General features: G+C 39.4%; 1 protein-coding gene across 4 annotated transcripts in view; it reads left to right on the top strand.

Annotated features, from left to right (window-relative positions):
* The first annotated feature begins 539 nt into the window (after nucleotides 1-539).
* Nucleotides 540-16,090, top strand: part of ROCK1 (Rho associated coiled-coil containing protein kinase 1) — a 160,625-nt gene continuing 145,074 nt past the window's right edge. For 3 of the 4 annotated variants that reach the window (XR_008375957.1, XM_053571386.1, XM_053571385.1), the window contains exon 1: nucleotides 589-1,558. Coding sequence is in view for 3 of the 4 variants with exons in the window: in XM_053571386.1 (XP_053427361.1) it covers nucleotides 1,466-1,558 (93 nt within the window). In the remaining variant the exon portion in view is untranslated. Of the gene's footprint in view, nucleotides 1,559-16,090 lie in introns of all 4 variants that reach the window. The other variant, XM_053571384.1, reaches the window with a different exon arrangement.

Here is a 16,090-nt window from a genome sequence, read left to right as displayed (position 1 = left end):
ATCTCTTGCAAAGGCGGTATTTTAATTCTCCCCTGACATACACTCTCGGCCTGGGAGGGTTGAACATTGTAGTGCTTCGTTATTTTCCTACTGACTAACCAACAAGTTAAACGCTGTGGGGTTCAAGGAAGGCTAACGATGGGATACCACCGAAACCCAATCCCCACTATGCTAAAATGCTGGTACCTGCCGCCGATGAAAAGGTTATCTTGCCCAAGAACGAACCTATCTCGACGATAACAAGAATAACAAGCATTCTTTCCTAACCAGAATTCTCCCGACTGGCTGCAGCCTAGAGGAAACAGAACTAGGGCAGCAGCTAGGACAGCTAGTAGAAGTAGCAAGAGCTCGGTCTTCAGACCTCCACGGCCGCTCCAGAGCCCTGCGTGGCTCCCCAATGCTCGCCCGGGAGGGGACTGAGCCACCCGCCGCACCCGGTCGGCTCCTCCCCCGCGCCCGCCCTCTTCTCCAGCCAGCACGGCCTCCGGCGCGGCACGACCACGCCCTGCGGAGGCGCCGCCGCGCGCGCGCGCGGCCGGGCTTGTTCCCCTTCCGACCGTCCGCGCCCCGCATGCGCAGTCCGCGCCGGCGGTCTCCGTTTGTTTGAACAGGAAGGCGGACATATTAGTCCTTCTCGGCCCCCCTCGCCCCACCCCCCAGGCATTCGCCGCCGCGACTCGCCCTTTCCCCTGCCGGGACGGAGCCCCTCCCAGAAGCTCCCCATAAGCAGCCTCAGGGACCCGACTGTCGTCTTCCTCACTGCCTGTGCTCTCCTAAGTCTCCATCGGGCACCGACCTCGCCCTGCCCCGCCGGACACCGTAGCAGCAACCCCAGCAGCGACGGGACAAAAATGAGAGAGTGAGGCTTCCCCGCGGGGACCAGCTCTTCCTCAAGACGAATCGGTGCGTCAGGCCGGGCCAAATAGAGCCGGGGATGCGGGGCTAGACCGCCTGCGGCGCCTCTGCGTGGAGCGGGCCCGGCCCGTGGCCCGAGCGGCGGCTGCAGCTGGCACAGCTCCTCACCCGCCCTTCGCCTTCGCCTTTCCTTTTCTCCCTCCCCTGCTGCCCCGAGGAGTCTCCACCCTGCTTCTCTCTCTCTCGCCTCTCCTGCCCATCTCGGGACGGGGACCCCTCCATGGCGACGGCGGCGGGGGCCCGCTAGGCTGAAGCACCTCGCCGGGACGACGAGGCTAGCGGCGACGGCGCTGTCGGCTGTCGTGAAGGGCTGCCGGGTGGGATGCGACTTTGGGCGTCCGAGCGGCTGTGGGTCGCCGTTGCCCCCGGCCGGGGGTCTGGAGAGCGGAGGTCCCCTCAGTGAGGGGGAGGAGGGAGAACTGGGCGCACCTGGTGACCCAGACGTTCCGGCTCTTCAGCCCCGCGGCTGTGAACCCACCACGGAGGAAGTTGGTTGAAATTGCTTTCCGGGCTGGTGCTGGTACAAGGGTATTGTCACTGTAGCAGCAACATGTCGACTGGGGACAGTTTTGAGACTCGATTTGAAAAAATCGACAACCTGCTGCGGGATCCCAAGTCGGAAGTGAATTCGGATTGTTTGCTGGTGAGTAGTACTTTTGCTTGTCTGGGGTTCTAAATGTATTGCTTTCAGTCTGGTTAGCTGCAAAAGAAAGTCTCAGGTGTGTATGTTCATCTTGGAAAACACCAGGTTTCTGTTCGCGGAGAATCTTGGAATATCGTTAAGATCTCGTGGCATGGCCATAAATTATTTACCGTTTCACTGGCTCTGTACTACTCTCTGAACTTAGTTCTGACTCACTTTATGAGTGCAGGCATCATAAAAAGTTATCACGTAAACATTACTACGTAGTTTGTTGAATGGCGATCGTGGTAATATTAATCTTCCTGATTGGTTTGACAGTAACATTGGAAAAGATGACTTTGCATTTCTGCGTTTTAGCTCCTAGGAGTTTAGTTTTTAGACTTGGAAGTGACAATGGAGAATCGATATTGAGGAAGTGATTTTTGAGCCAAAATGTCATAGGTGGCTTGAGTATGAAGGAACTTTTTGCTAAACTATTTACAGTAAGAACCAAGATAACGAACTGATCATAGGTCATCACAATATTAACTCCTTTTTCAGTATTGTTGGTTTCAAAAGTATCAGATAATATAGCTGCTTTTTTTTGGTGGTGTTGTACATAACATTGTCACTTTTAACACATTCTGCAGAGCTTTAATGATTGTTCTGTAGTTGATAACATATACAGTTATCTGTAAATGATTGAGGAGTTCTTGAGTTTGATCAATTTCCCCTAAAACGAATGGTTGTCTGTAAATAAGTTTCTGAACAACTAAAAATTGTATTTCTATTTTAGTCCAAACAAAACCACATAATCTGTTAAGCTTCAGGGAGTGTGTATGTGTATATGTGTATGGATAGGATTTTACAGTACCTTCAATGAAACAATGTCAGACATGCAAAATTTTGGGGATTAACATTAAGGAAACAATAATGCTGTTCAAAGAAATAATAGCATTCAAAAGTTACATCTTGAATCAGAGGAAAATTATATAGATTGTTTAAAATTAACATACATTACAGTTACTCTAAAAACCTGCATAAGTTTTTTGGTATGTGTGGGTTTTCCAAGGTTTCTTCCCAAAGCTATCGGGATTACTGTAAGGCTAAGCATTCTTGACTGTGAAATTAGGAGTACTGTGGGTTATCTGAAATGTCTCTCCCACATTATGGATGTTCTTCCTATTAAGAGACAATAAAGATACATTTTAGGACTTTTATTTGAGATACATTTATTATTATTAAATGACATAAATGGAAGGAATTAGAACAACTTCTAAAAGATTTAATTCATCTTTTAATATTTATACAGTTTCCACATATCTAATTTTATTTTGCTTTTTGACCTCCTCATTCCATGAAATGATGTTATAAGGAGAATTTAGTAACTTTTTTTCTTTAGTTATCTTCTAGCTCGTTTATTTATTTTTTTGAGACAGAGTCTCACTCTGGCAGCCTGACTGGGGTGCCCTGGCATTATAGCTTACAGCAACCTCAATTCTTGGGCTCAAGCCATCCTCTTGCCTCAGTTTTTCTATTTTTAGTAAAGATGGGGTCTTGGTATTGCTGGGGGTGGTCTTGAACTCCTGAGCTCAAGGAATGCATCCACTTCGGCCTCCCAGAGTGTTAGGATTACAGATGTGAGCCACTGCGCCACGCCTCTTCTAGCTTCTTGGTATAGCTTCATTTGGTGGGAACTTCGGCAGATATTTATTAATATGTGGATGGTACAGGGTAATGTAAATCATGAACTTTTTCTTTTAACGGCCAATCTATTTAGGACAGCGGTTCTCAACCTGTGGGTCGCAACGTCTTTGGCCGTCGAACGACCCTTTCACAGGGGTCGCCTAAGATCAGATATTTACATTACGATTCATAACAGTAGCAAAATTACAGTTATGAAGTAGCAACAAAAATAATGTTATGGTTGGGGGTCACCACAACATGAGGAACTATTAAAGGGTCGCTGCATTAGGAAGATTGAGAACCACTGATTTAGGAAGACAAGCATAAGTCACATTCATACACAGAAACAAAGAAAACACTTAATGGACTGAGTAAATGTGGTAAATTCCAATCATTGTGAATTGAGAGGGCCAAGGTGAATTATGGAGGATGGATAGGAATTAGATAGAGGATATTGGGGATGGGAAAGTAGAGGATAACATGAATAGAGGGTGGAGGCATGATAGACTTTGACAGTTTAGGAAAATGGGGGAGAATAAAGTTGGAAGGATAGATTGGGGTTAGGTTGTGGAGGATTTGATTTGCTAGAAGTTTCGATTGTAGTGTGTTGGGGCCATGAAATGTTTATAAATAAGACCATGCCAGGATGAATGAAGAAGATGAATCTTGTAGTTGTGTACAAGATTCATTGTGTATAAGATGTGCACAAGATGGATCAGTGTGGTGTAAGACTGGAGATAAGATGAGTGAGATTGGGAAGGGTCTTTTTTTTTTTTTTTTTGGATACAGAGTTTCACTTTGTTGCCCTTGGTAGAATGCCCTGGCCTCACAGCTCACAGCATCCTCCAACTCCTGGGCTTAGGCAGTTCTCTTGCCTCAGCGTCCCGAGTAGCTGGGACTACAGGCGCCCACCACAATGCCCAGCTATTTTTTTGTTGCAGTTTGGCCAGGCCTGGGTTCGAAACCTCCATACTGGGTATAAGGGGCCCGCGCCCTACCCACTGAGCCACAGGCACTGCCCCGGGAAGGGTTTTTTTTTTTTTTTTTGAGACAGAGTCTCACTTTGTAACCCTTGGTAGAGTACTGAGGTGTCACAGCTCACAGCAACCTCCAACTCCTGGGCTTAGGCGATTCTCTTGCCTCAGTCTCCCGAGTAGCTAGGACTACAGGTGCCTGCCACAATGCCTGACTATTTTTTTGTTGCAGTTTGTCCGGGGCCAGATTTGAACACGCCACCCTCTGTTTATGGGTCCAGTGCATAGGTTTTTTTTTTTTTTTTAATTTTGCTTTTTGACCTCCTTATTCATGAAATGATGTTGTAAGGAGAATTTAGTAACTTTTTTTCTTGAGTTGTCTTCTAGCTTCTTTATTTTTTTGAGTCAGAGTCTCACTCTGGCGGCCTGACTAGTGTGCCTTGGCATTGTAATAGTCCAGAAATGTTTGAACCCCAAAATTGGGGCTTAAGAATGAGAAAGAAAGAATTGATGGAACTTAATTGGCAGGGTTGGGGAGAAGAGGGGGCAACCAAAGAGAGAGGCAATAGTCAAATGACTCTCAAAAATTTTGAGCGTGAATTATAAGGAGAATGGTGAAAATATAATAGCAAAGTCAGGTTGGAAATCACTTGGGAAGAAGAGGCTTACAGATAAATTCAGTTTTGGATTTGTTGTGTTTGAGGGTGTAATGAGACCACCCTGAAGAAATGACCTATAGACTGTTGGAAATACAGAACTGAGCTCATAATTACAGGTAATGATTTGGAAATCATTTGCACAAAGGTGAAAATTGAAATTGATAAAATGATAAAAGGGAGAAACAGAGAGAACTGAGAGTGAAAGATGAAGATTGGATAAAGAGGAAGACTAAAGGGAATAAACAATCAAGGTCTTCAGAATTACAACAGTCAGGTGTCATGGAGTCCAAGACTTTTTTTTTTTTTTTTTTTTTTGAGACAGAGTCTCAAGCTGTCGCCATGGGTAAAGTGCTATGGCATCATAGCTCACAGTAACCTCAGATTCTTGGGCTTAAGCTATTCTCTTGCCTCAGCCTTCCTAGAGGCTGGGACTACAGGTGCCTGCCACAATGCCCAGCTATTTTTTTTTTGGTTGTAGTTGTCATTGTTTGGCAGGCCTGGGCTGGATTTGAACCTGCCAGCTCCAGTGTATGTGGCTGGCGCCCTAGCCACTGAGCTACAGGCGCTGAGCTGAGTCCAAGACTTCTAAAATAATATTTTGAAAAGAGAATAGTCATCAGACAAGATTTGGTTGTTTTTTTCCTCTTGTAATCTTATAATCATGGCCATTTATTCTGTTTACATCCACAGCTATTTATTGATAGCTGTTCCTGAAAACTTTTTATTACAATATCAATCTGAACTGGGTAAAGATGGGATTTTTCTTTGGAAACAAGAATCCTTTTTTCTGCTTTGTAATGGTATCTAGGATACATTTTCTTTGCATAATATTGTATGTTTATCATTGCATGTTCATTTATTCATTCTACCATTCAGAATGACCCATCAGGTGACTTCACTTCTGTTCTTTATATATTTTATGTGTGTGTGTACATATACAAATATGAACATGCATACTTAGATAAATTTATATTTTCAACAGTCACAATGAACAAGCGAGCCTGTTCTTAGTCTCCCCTATCTGGACTTTGGACTTCTCATAGGTTATAGGGACAATGCTCCTTTAATAATACTTAACCTTTCTCTATTATTTTGACCTTTGTTGATTTAGCTGATACTTCATTGAGTATATATTATGTGCCATATACAATACTTTAGTTCTAGATTTTTTTTTTGTAATCTCAAAAAATGAGATTGTCACTTGTTTTTTTTTTTTTTTTTTTTTGGTTTTTGGCCGGGGCTAGGTTTGAACCCACCACCTCCGGCATATGGGACCGGCGCCCTACTCCTTGAGCCACAGGCGCCGCCCCTTGTCACTTGTTTATTTTCTGCTTCCTTTATTATATTCTCCACTACCTTTACTAGATTCATTCTCAAAAATGGAAATTCCTAAACCTCTTGGTTTCAAAATAATTTGCTGGCAAATGTCTTTTTAAATCACCTTTCCCACAGAACAGCTTTTTCATTGAGGTACTAATGATGAATATTACAGGTTGAGTATACCTAATCTGGAATCTGAAATTCTCCAAAATCTTAAACTTTTTGAGTACTGACTTGATGCCACTAGTGGAAAATACCATTTCTGATAGGTTGCAGGCAAAATGCAGTCAAAATTTTGTTTCAATCACAAAATTATTAAGAATATTGTGTAAGATCACCTTTAGGCTTTATGTACAAGGTATATATGAAACATAAATGAATTTTGTGTTAGGTTTGGGTCCTATCCCCAATGTATTTCATTATGTATATGCAAATACTTTAAAATCTGAAAAAATTCAAAATGCGAAGTTCTTCTGGTCCCAAGTATTTCAGATAAGGGATAGTAGCTGTAAAATAATGTAGCTGATGAAACCTGCTAAGATGCTGTTTAACCTTTTCTTGAACACTTATAATTTATTTCAATAACTAAATGAGTTCATTTTTCATATTATAAATATAAATGCTAAGGTAGTTTGCAAATACTAAGGCATATTTTGAAAACCATTTACTTGTTTCTTGGGCCATTCAAATTATTCAACCTTAGTTTTTTATAAGTCAGATTATTTCTAATGTCTTAATGGTTCTTTTTCTTACTGTCCATGTTATAGTTATTTTAATGATTAGCAGGAACTACTTTCCCTTTTCTGTCTTCTTTACCATAGAATCTATTTTATCTAGGGCTTGTAAACATTTCTCATTGATTTTGAGTACCTCTGAAGACAGAGTAGGGATAGAGTTTAATTAAATCTGTTTAATCTTTGCAGGGGAAAAATGCTTAGGATTTGTAAATTTATAAAGAAAAAAGCAAAATGGATAGGAGGGTTAAGGATGTATTTGTTGTGAAATTTGATGCACATTTTATAAAAATATAGCTGTCCTACATGTAGCATGTTTATTAGCACACTGCTCAGGATGCCAGTTAAGAACATGACCTTTCTTACCAATTTTCGTCTAGCTGGTGGAGGTATAGCAACTGGTGGGTGGAAGAGAAGGAAGGGAACCAGTATTAGCTGGAATAGTGCGTACCCTTTTGTGGCATATTTGTTACTACCACTTCTCATTAGGCAGTTTTCCAGAATATGGAAAGCAAATGCAAATAAATTTCTGCAAAAGTTTCAGTCTTTGAATTTTTCTTATTTTATTTATTTATTTATTTGAGACAGAGGCTCACTTTGTTGCCTTTTTTCTTTTTAATTTAAAAAAAAAAATTTAATGCTTTGTTGCTTTTGGTAGAATGCTATGGCGTCATAGCTCACAGCAGTCTCAAACTCTTGGGCCCCAGCGATTCTCTTGCCTCAGCCTCCCAAGTTGCGCTCTTTACAACGCCCTGCTATTTTTTTTTTTTTCTTTTTTGCTTGTTTGTTTTTTTAAGAGACAGGGTCTCGCTCTTGCTGAGGCTGGTCTTGAACTCTTGAGCTCAGGCAATCCACCCTCCTCTGCCTCCCAGAGTTAAACTAGGATTACAGGCATGAGACATCAAGCCCCACGTTTTTCTTCCTTTAAATTCTCTTTTCTTGGGCTGCTTTGATATAGTGCTTTCTTTTCTTTCTTTTTTTTTATTTTAAAATTTTTTATTTAAAAATGGAAGGAAGGAGTTAAGAGGAGGGCAAGGGAAGGGGCTGGGAGTGGCCCAGTGACCTAGTGCTTTCTTATCTTTTCACTGCTGACTTCTTTTTCTCCTTACCTCATGGGCCTTTAACACTTATCTTTCTCTTCACACCCTTGGAAAAGATCATGATACCCAAATCTTTATTTTTAGTCTTTTATCTTTTTTCAAGTCTTAAATATCTGACTGCCTTCTAGGCACCTCCTACTCGGATGTCATTTTATCACTCAAATTCCTCATATCCCCAAACAAGCTTTCCTTCCATAAACTTAACTGTTTTGTCATTAACTCCACTACTGTCCCTGTCACTAAACTGGAATTTCTCTTGTTAACTTTTCTGACAGTCCTAGTCCACATATTTGGTTATTAAAACAGATTTTGGATAGTGTTGCAGGATCTAGATTATTGCTGTATAAATGCCTTGCTGGTTGAATTGATCACCTTTGGGATTGTATTTAACTTGTCGGTGGAATGAAAAGACCAGAAATTATTAAATCTTTGGAGCTTAAAGCTGGATCTCTGTCAGTGTTCATGATTTATGAGTTAATAGGTGTTACCAATATTAGTTGCATATCTGGTTAGTTTGGACCAGTTGTTTTTTTTTTCCCCACTGGCACTGGGACCAAGGATCACCACCTGCCTAGGTACCAAACAATTATGCTTCCGAAATCTCTTGATCTTGATTTCCACGCGAAGAGCAGTTGAGTTGCCTCCCGTGTGCCATTCTAGACCAGTTTTGATGTTATTATGTTGCAGGAACTTAAAAAAAAAAAAAGTTACTCTCCTGATTCATTCGTTCATTTAGCAAATCTTGTGTAGGATCTAAACTTGGATTCAAATCTAGGCTTTCCTATGTATTTGCTGAAGGATTTTAGGTGAATTATTTTAACCTCTCAATGCCTGTTTTATCTTCTGGAAAATAAGTGAAGATAATAGTAACTACATTATTGCAGTGATAAATTATATAGGCAAAGCAGTGATTACAACTTTTGGCATTTAGTAAGCATTTGATAATTGGTAACTTATTGTCATATTTATAATATTCCTGTGATATGCCAGTCATGGTGCTTAGGCTGGAATTGATATTTATTGTCTTCTGTAAAGTGCACAGTAATAGATCTGGCACCTCAGGCTGCTCATAAATTCATAATCTAGTTCTGCGTTATTGAACCATCCAAGCTAGCTGTAACTGAAAGCGGATTCAATAGAATGGGGTGGGGCTTTTAAAGACTGTTTATTCACTTAGTCTTGGTATCTATCTACTTTGTGCCAGGAGTTTAGATTGATATAAAAAGCAATTGGAAGCCAATTTGTGGAGATTGAGTTGTTATCTTGTTCTCTTTCTGTGTTTCTTTTATACTTTGAGTGTATGTTGGGTAAGTAGGGATTCTTGCTCTACAGTCACCCTGAGGGTATATACAGAAGTGGCTCAGAGTAACAGCTGAGACATGAATTGGGTCATTCTTTAATCCCTTGAGTCAGAAATGTTTCTAATCCAGAAGAAAGAACCACAGGTAAAATTTTATGTTGAACAAAGTGTAAATTCTCACTTTTACATTGGACTTTGTATAACTTCACACTTAGTTTTATTTCATGATTATAATTTTTTTATTTGTTTATTTTTTGTTTTTGGAGACAGTCTCACTCTATTGCCCAGGCTAGAGAGTGCTCCTGGGTTCAAGTGATCCTTCTGCCCCAGCCTCCCAAGTAGCTGGAACTCACAGGCACTCATCTAATTTTTCTGTTTTTAGTAGAGATGGGATCTTGCTCTTGCTCAGCCTGGTCTCAAACTCCTGAGCTTCAGAAATCTTCCCACTTTGGCCTCCCAGGGTGCTAGGATTACAGGCATGAGCCACTACGCCTCTTTAGTTTTAGTGTTATGTTTAAGTTTTAAGTTTTAGTGTTATGAATATTATGGTGAAAATTATAGATTCTGTTATGATAAATGATAGAAAAGCCTACATATCAGGAAATATTACATATGGAGTTCTGTTGCTGAAGATAATCCCCATTCCTGCTAAAAATGGGGTATATCCACTTAGTTTAAGTTCATAGCATAGCTGTTGGATGCCACACACTTACGTACAAGAAGTGAACAGATATTACTGCAGGTCACAATAGAAAATATATATTTTTTAAAAAAATGCTATTTGCATGGTACAGTGAAAATAAAACCGGACTGGAAATTCGAAGCATTAGTATAGTCTTGTTTTGTTGTTAAACTAAGCGACCAAGTAAATTTTTTCTTAATTGGACTTCATTTTCCCTATTTGTACAACAAAGATGTGGACCAGGTAGTTTTTGATGTCCTTTCTGTCTCTATAAAGTTCTATCAGTTTTTAAATTGTCATTTATTTATTTATTATTTAAGTAATACCATTTAAACAGTTAAATGATGCTGGGGTAGATGTGTTTGAATAGGAACTATGTTTGATAAGTGTTGCTTTTGGAACTAGTTCTTAAACTAAATTTAATTGTGATATTTGGCACTTGATATTTTTTGAATTTGTGACTTATGTTCATAACTGTAGGGGTTTCTACTTTTTTTTTTTTTAATTTAATTTTTATTTATTTATTTATTTTTGGTTGCAATTTGGCCCGGGCCGGGTTTGAACCCGCTACCCTCGGTATATGGGGCCGGCGCCCTACCAACTGAGCCACAGGCACCGCCCGGGGTTTCTACTTTTTAAAGAGAAGGTGGTAATCTCTCATTTGTATATTCGTTAAAATGAATGAATATAGTTCTCTAATACACCTACTCTCCCTGTTCGGGATTATGAGATATGAAGCAAATTTTTATTATAGTTCCGAAACAATTAGTAGAAAGTAGATATTCAAATTAATGTCCAAAGTCTGATTTCTCAGAGATGCAAGAGGTTATTTTTTACTTGTATTATATTTTAAAAGGTAAGCTAACGTATGCCCTTTGTTTTTGGTCCATACTTCCTATACCAGACTTTTGGCAATAAATTGAAATTTTTCTCAGATTCTTGTCTGGGACTAATTTTGAAACAGTGGACTATAGTTAACTCTTCTTTTTTCTCTTTGCTGTTATTAATGTTTATCTGGTGTGTACTATGTTTTAGGAATTCTGGTATGCAATGGGGACACCATGGTGAAGTAAAAACAAACATAAGCCCTGCTTTCATGGAATTTATAGTCTCAGAGAAAGGATTAATTAAATGTCTATCTACTAAGACAGGTGTAGGGTAAGGCTTGCAGGAGTAAGAGATAGGATCATGACTTTCCTTTAATGTTTGCTTTACTTGTAGTAAAGCAGTCTAAATGTATAATTTTCAGATATGAGTCTGTAGATTGTATCAGATTTAAGTTGAGGAACTTGTTAAAAATGGAATCTGGGCCTATGCCCAGACAAACAAAATTGGAATTTTCTGGGATGAGTCCTAGGATTCTGTATGAGATGTGGATTCTTAGACATACTCAAGATCAAAAACTATAGTTACAGTGGAAAAAACATGGATTTTTGTTTTGTTTGATAATTCAATAATAAAAAATTTCAAATATATGCGGAAGTAGGGAGAATAAGATAGTGAACCCCTCTTACCCAGGTTCTATAATTTTCAAAAATTTTTCCCACTTGATTTATCAGCCATTTTTTCTTACCAAAATATTTTAAAGTAAATTCCAGATATTGATATTTCACCCTTACATAATTCAATAAGCATTTCTGGGAAAACAAAACAAAACAAAGAAAGGGACATTTTCTTACATAACCACAATGGCCATTATCATGCCTAACAAAATTATAGTTTTTTGGCATTATTAATTTCTAGTTCATATTTAGATTTCCCTGATTCTAAAACAAAGTCTTTTTTGTGGTTGCTTTATTAGAATCTGGAACCAAAGTCAACATGTCGCTTTTTTTTTATTAGGTCCTTTGAGAGTCTTTTAAATCTCTTTTTAATATAGAGAAGTCCCATTCCCCCAACTTTTCTAACCTTCTCCATGTCTTGTTGAAGAAGGTAGGTCAGTGGTACTCAATAGGACCTTATTTCACATTCTGGATTTTTCTATTTCTGTTACTTTGTGATGTATAACTTCTTGTGTCCTCGTATTTCCTACAAAATGATAGATCTGAAAGCTTGATGTAATTATTTCATGTTTTCAGTCAGGGGTACTTCATCGATTGTGTGTATTTTCTTTTGCATTACATCGAGAGGTACATAATGTCTGGCCAACTGAGATCGACCATTCTGTTCAGGTGACAATAAACCGTGATAACTTCCTATGTAAAATCCCTCATTACCCTTTCATGTAATGATTCCATCATACATTGATGATCTTTAGCTGAATCAGTTACTTCATTAGGGATGGCAAAAATCATGATTTTCTTTTATTTTTTTATTAAATCATAGCTGTGTACATTAGTATGATCATGGGGCACCATAAAAAATCATGATTTTCGGGCGGCGCCTGTGGCTCAGTCGGTGGGGCGGGTTCAAACCCGGCCCCGGCCAAACTGCAACCAAAAAATAGCCGGGCGTTGTGGTGGGCGCCTGTAGTCCCAGCTACTCGGGAGGCTGAGGCAGGAGAATCGCTTAGGCCCAGGAGTTGGAGGTTGCTGTGAGCTGTGTGAGGCCACGGCACTCTACCGAGGGCCATAAAGTGAGACTCTGTCTCTACACACACACACAAAAAAAAAATTTTAAAAATCATGATTTTCTAATTCTATCATTCCTTTAACATTTTTCATCTATAATTTTTCTGGAACTTTCAGTTAGCCTCTAGGGCTGTTGACTATGAAATACAAAGTGTGAAATCCAGGTTGAATGCTTCAGTTTCTCTCTTTAATTGCTACTTTTCATAGTATTTGGAGCTTTACTTCCTAGACCTGGCACAAACTGGGTAATTTGAGGGAAGTTTAAGAAAAGGACTATTGGGTGGTGCCTGGGTAGGACACTGGTCCTATACCTAGGGTGGCGGATTTGAACCTGGCCCTGGCCAAACTGCAACAAAAAATAGCCGTGTGTTGTGGCAGGCACCTGTAGTCCCAGCTACTCAGGAGGCTGAGGCAAGAGAATCGCCTAAGCCCAGCATTTGGAGGTTGCTGTGAGCTGTGATGCCAGGGCACTCTACTGAGGGCAATAAAGTGAGACTCTGTCTCTTGAAAATAAAAGAAAAGAAAAGGACTATTTATAGAAATATAGACAATATTTAAGGAAACCAGTAGCGGTGATTTCCTACCCGAGGACCAGGAATAGAAAGGGAGCTGCTACCACCTCTAGGCCTGAAGGATCAAGGGAAGAGAGCAACTGGAGAGGGTAGCTGTGTGGGAAAGGGCTATCTGACAGAGAGGAGCATGTTCATCTAGCATTAAGGGAGCCAGAGGAATATATCCTCCCGTTACCTGAAAAGCTGACACGCAAAAGTCTGCTGATACAGTCCAAAAGTGTTAGCAAACAAGATACAGCCAGCATTTATTTATTAATGTTTTGTTTTGTTCTTTTATTTTTGGCATCATTATGGAAACATCTTAAATATTTTTGGTGTGTTTCAGTCAGTTTATATCATATTTGCTGATACTCTCTTTTTCCTATTTTTTGCTAATAGAAGTCTCTTCAGGTTGAGTCCATGTTATTTGTATATTACCCTCATAGTAATTGATAGAGCTTCATTGTTTTTTGCTACAATAAGATGCCCAGGTTCAATTGATACATTTTTGCTTCACACTTGGAAATCAGCCATTCCTTCAGGAAACTTCCCTTTTGGTGGAGAATGATACTCTGAATACTCATTGCTACTGGGTTGAGATTGTTTCTTGTCTTTTTTCAGTAATTATAGCTATGATATTAATATTTATTTTTGAAAAGAAGAAAAAGTACTTTATACTGGTAATTTTACCAACTTGACATCAGTTAGGCTCTTTCATTTCAGGTTTTTCAATACTTAAGATTGCTTTCTATTTTGGGGGTATGTAAAACAATTAATGTGTTTTAAAAGTTTACAAGATACATTCAGAAGATTCTCACTTCCACCCATATTTTTTCTGCCCAGTTCTTTTCCCTTTCCTATTTTTAGATTTAATATTCCAGTTTTCTTTTTAGAAATAAAAGCAAATATATATACATGTTCATGTTATCACCACTTTCTGACACAAAAAGTAGTGTCCATTGTACCCTATATTGGTGTGTGATCTTCATTCCTTTTTGTGACAGCATAGTGTACCATTTTGTGGATGCTAGCATTGTTTATTCAGTCTCTTAAAGATGGGTATTTCTTTTTTTCTTTCTTTTTTTTTGTAGAGACAGAGTCTCACTTTGTTGCTCTTGGTAGAGTGCTGTGGCATCACAGCTCACAGCAACCTCCAACTCCTGGGTTTAGACAATTCTCTTGCCTCAGCCTCCTGAGTAGCTGGGACTACAGGTACCCGCCACAACACTGGGCTGTTTTTTTTGTTGCAGTTTGGCCAGGGCCAGATTTGAACCCTCCACCCTCGGTATTTGGGGGCCGGCTCCCTACCCGCTGAGCCACAGGCACCGCCCAAAGATGGATGTTTCAATTACTAATATTTGCCTTTTGCTATTAGAGAGCAACGTTGTGTACAGCTCATTCCATGTTTTTAACAGTAAAGTTTTTGGAGGAGTAGATTTCTAGGAGTAAGAAGGCTGAGTCAAAGGCACATGCATATATATAATTTTGCTTGCTGTACAATATTGTCCCTCTCTTAGGAGTTATGCTATTTATATTTCTGCTAATAATATTTAAGTTTGTCTATTGCCCTTACCAACAATATGCTATGAAACTCTTGAGTCTTTGGGTAGTAGGTGAGAAGTGATGTCTCAGAGTAATTTTTATTTTTATTTTTCTTATGGGTAAAGTTAAACATCTTTTCATATTTTAAGGACCATTTGAATTTTTTCTGTGAACTGCCTGTTCATATTTTTTGTCCATTTAAAATTTTTTTCTTCTCAATTTTTAGAAGTTCTTTATATAATAGAGATCTTTGCCCTTTTGGTAAAATGCAAACTAATTTTGCAGCTTTTCGTTTGATTTTAGACTTGTGCATTTCATTTTTTTGCCTCAGATTTTGAAAAATGTATTCAAATTTAATAATTTATCTTCCGTTGTGTCAAGATTTTGAGTCATAGGTGTCCTCCATGTCTAGGTTACAAAGGAATTCATCCATGTTTTCGCTTAATGGTTTTCTATTTAAGTTTTTACATTGATATCCATTTGGAATATATTATGGTATGATATATTTTAAGTTTTTTTTTTTTTTTGGAGACAGAGTCTTACTCTGTCACCCCGGGCAGAATGCAGTGTCATTGTCATAGCTCACTGTGACCTCAGACTCCTGGATCAAATGATGATCCTCTTGCTTCAGCCTCCCAAGTAGCTGGGACTACAGGTACCCACCACGATGCCTGGCTAATTTTTCTATTTTTAGTAGAGATGGGTTCTTGCTCTGCTCAGGCTAGTCTCAAACTCAAGCAGTCCTCCCACCTGGGTCTCCCAGAGTGATAGAATTAGAGGTATAAACTGCTGTGCCTGCCCCCAATTTTATCTTTATCCAAATGGCTGTCTGGTTATCTCCATAGCATTTATTTTAAAATGCCTATTTTTTTTTATTTTAGATGTCACTTTCTTCATATATTAAATTTCCATATGTCTATGGGGATATTTCTAAACTTTCTGTTCTGTTCTATTGGTCTCTCTTGCCTGTTCATATGCTGATAATGTGTCAATATATACTGTGACACACTGCTGATACTGTGTCAATTATAAAGGCTTTATAATATCTTTTCTGGCCTTAAAAGTTTTTCACATGATGTGACTGGCAGCTGGTTTTCCGGGCCCGCTTCTTCACTATTGTCTCCCTTCTCAGATAGACTGCTTGCTCCCTGTGGCTACAAGATGATAGCCAGTAGCTTCTAAGACTGCTTTGTTCAGGTATAGTGGGGAAAAGTCCTTTAAACTTTAAATAGAGTTTCTAATTGATTTGATAACTCAGATCATGCACCCATATGAGGTCTGACAATTAAGTTTGCAAACTCATCGTAGAAAAAATGCTGTATACTTTATGACAGCATTTCACTGTCACTATGCTTTCAATATCACTATGATCACCTTTAAAGTATTCCTCTTGGGAAGCTGTGCACTGATGCCACTGCCTCGTCTGCCCTTGAAA

This window comes from Nycticebus coucang, chromosome 19, assembly GCF_027406575.1.
Source record: "Nycticebus coucang isolate mNycCou1 chromosome 19, mNycCou1.pri, whole genome shotgun sequence".
NCBI classification, from domain to species: Eukaryota; Metazoa; Chordata; class Mammalia; order Primates; family Lorisidae; genus Nycticebus; species Nycticebus coucang.
Note: the sequence above shows the minus strand (reverse complement) of the source record. Positions and strands in the feature narration are given on the sequence as shown.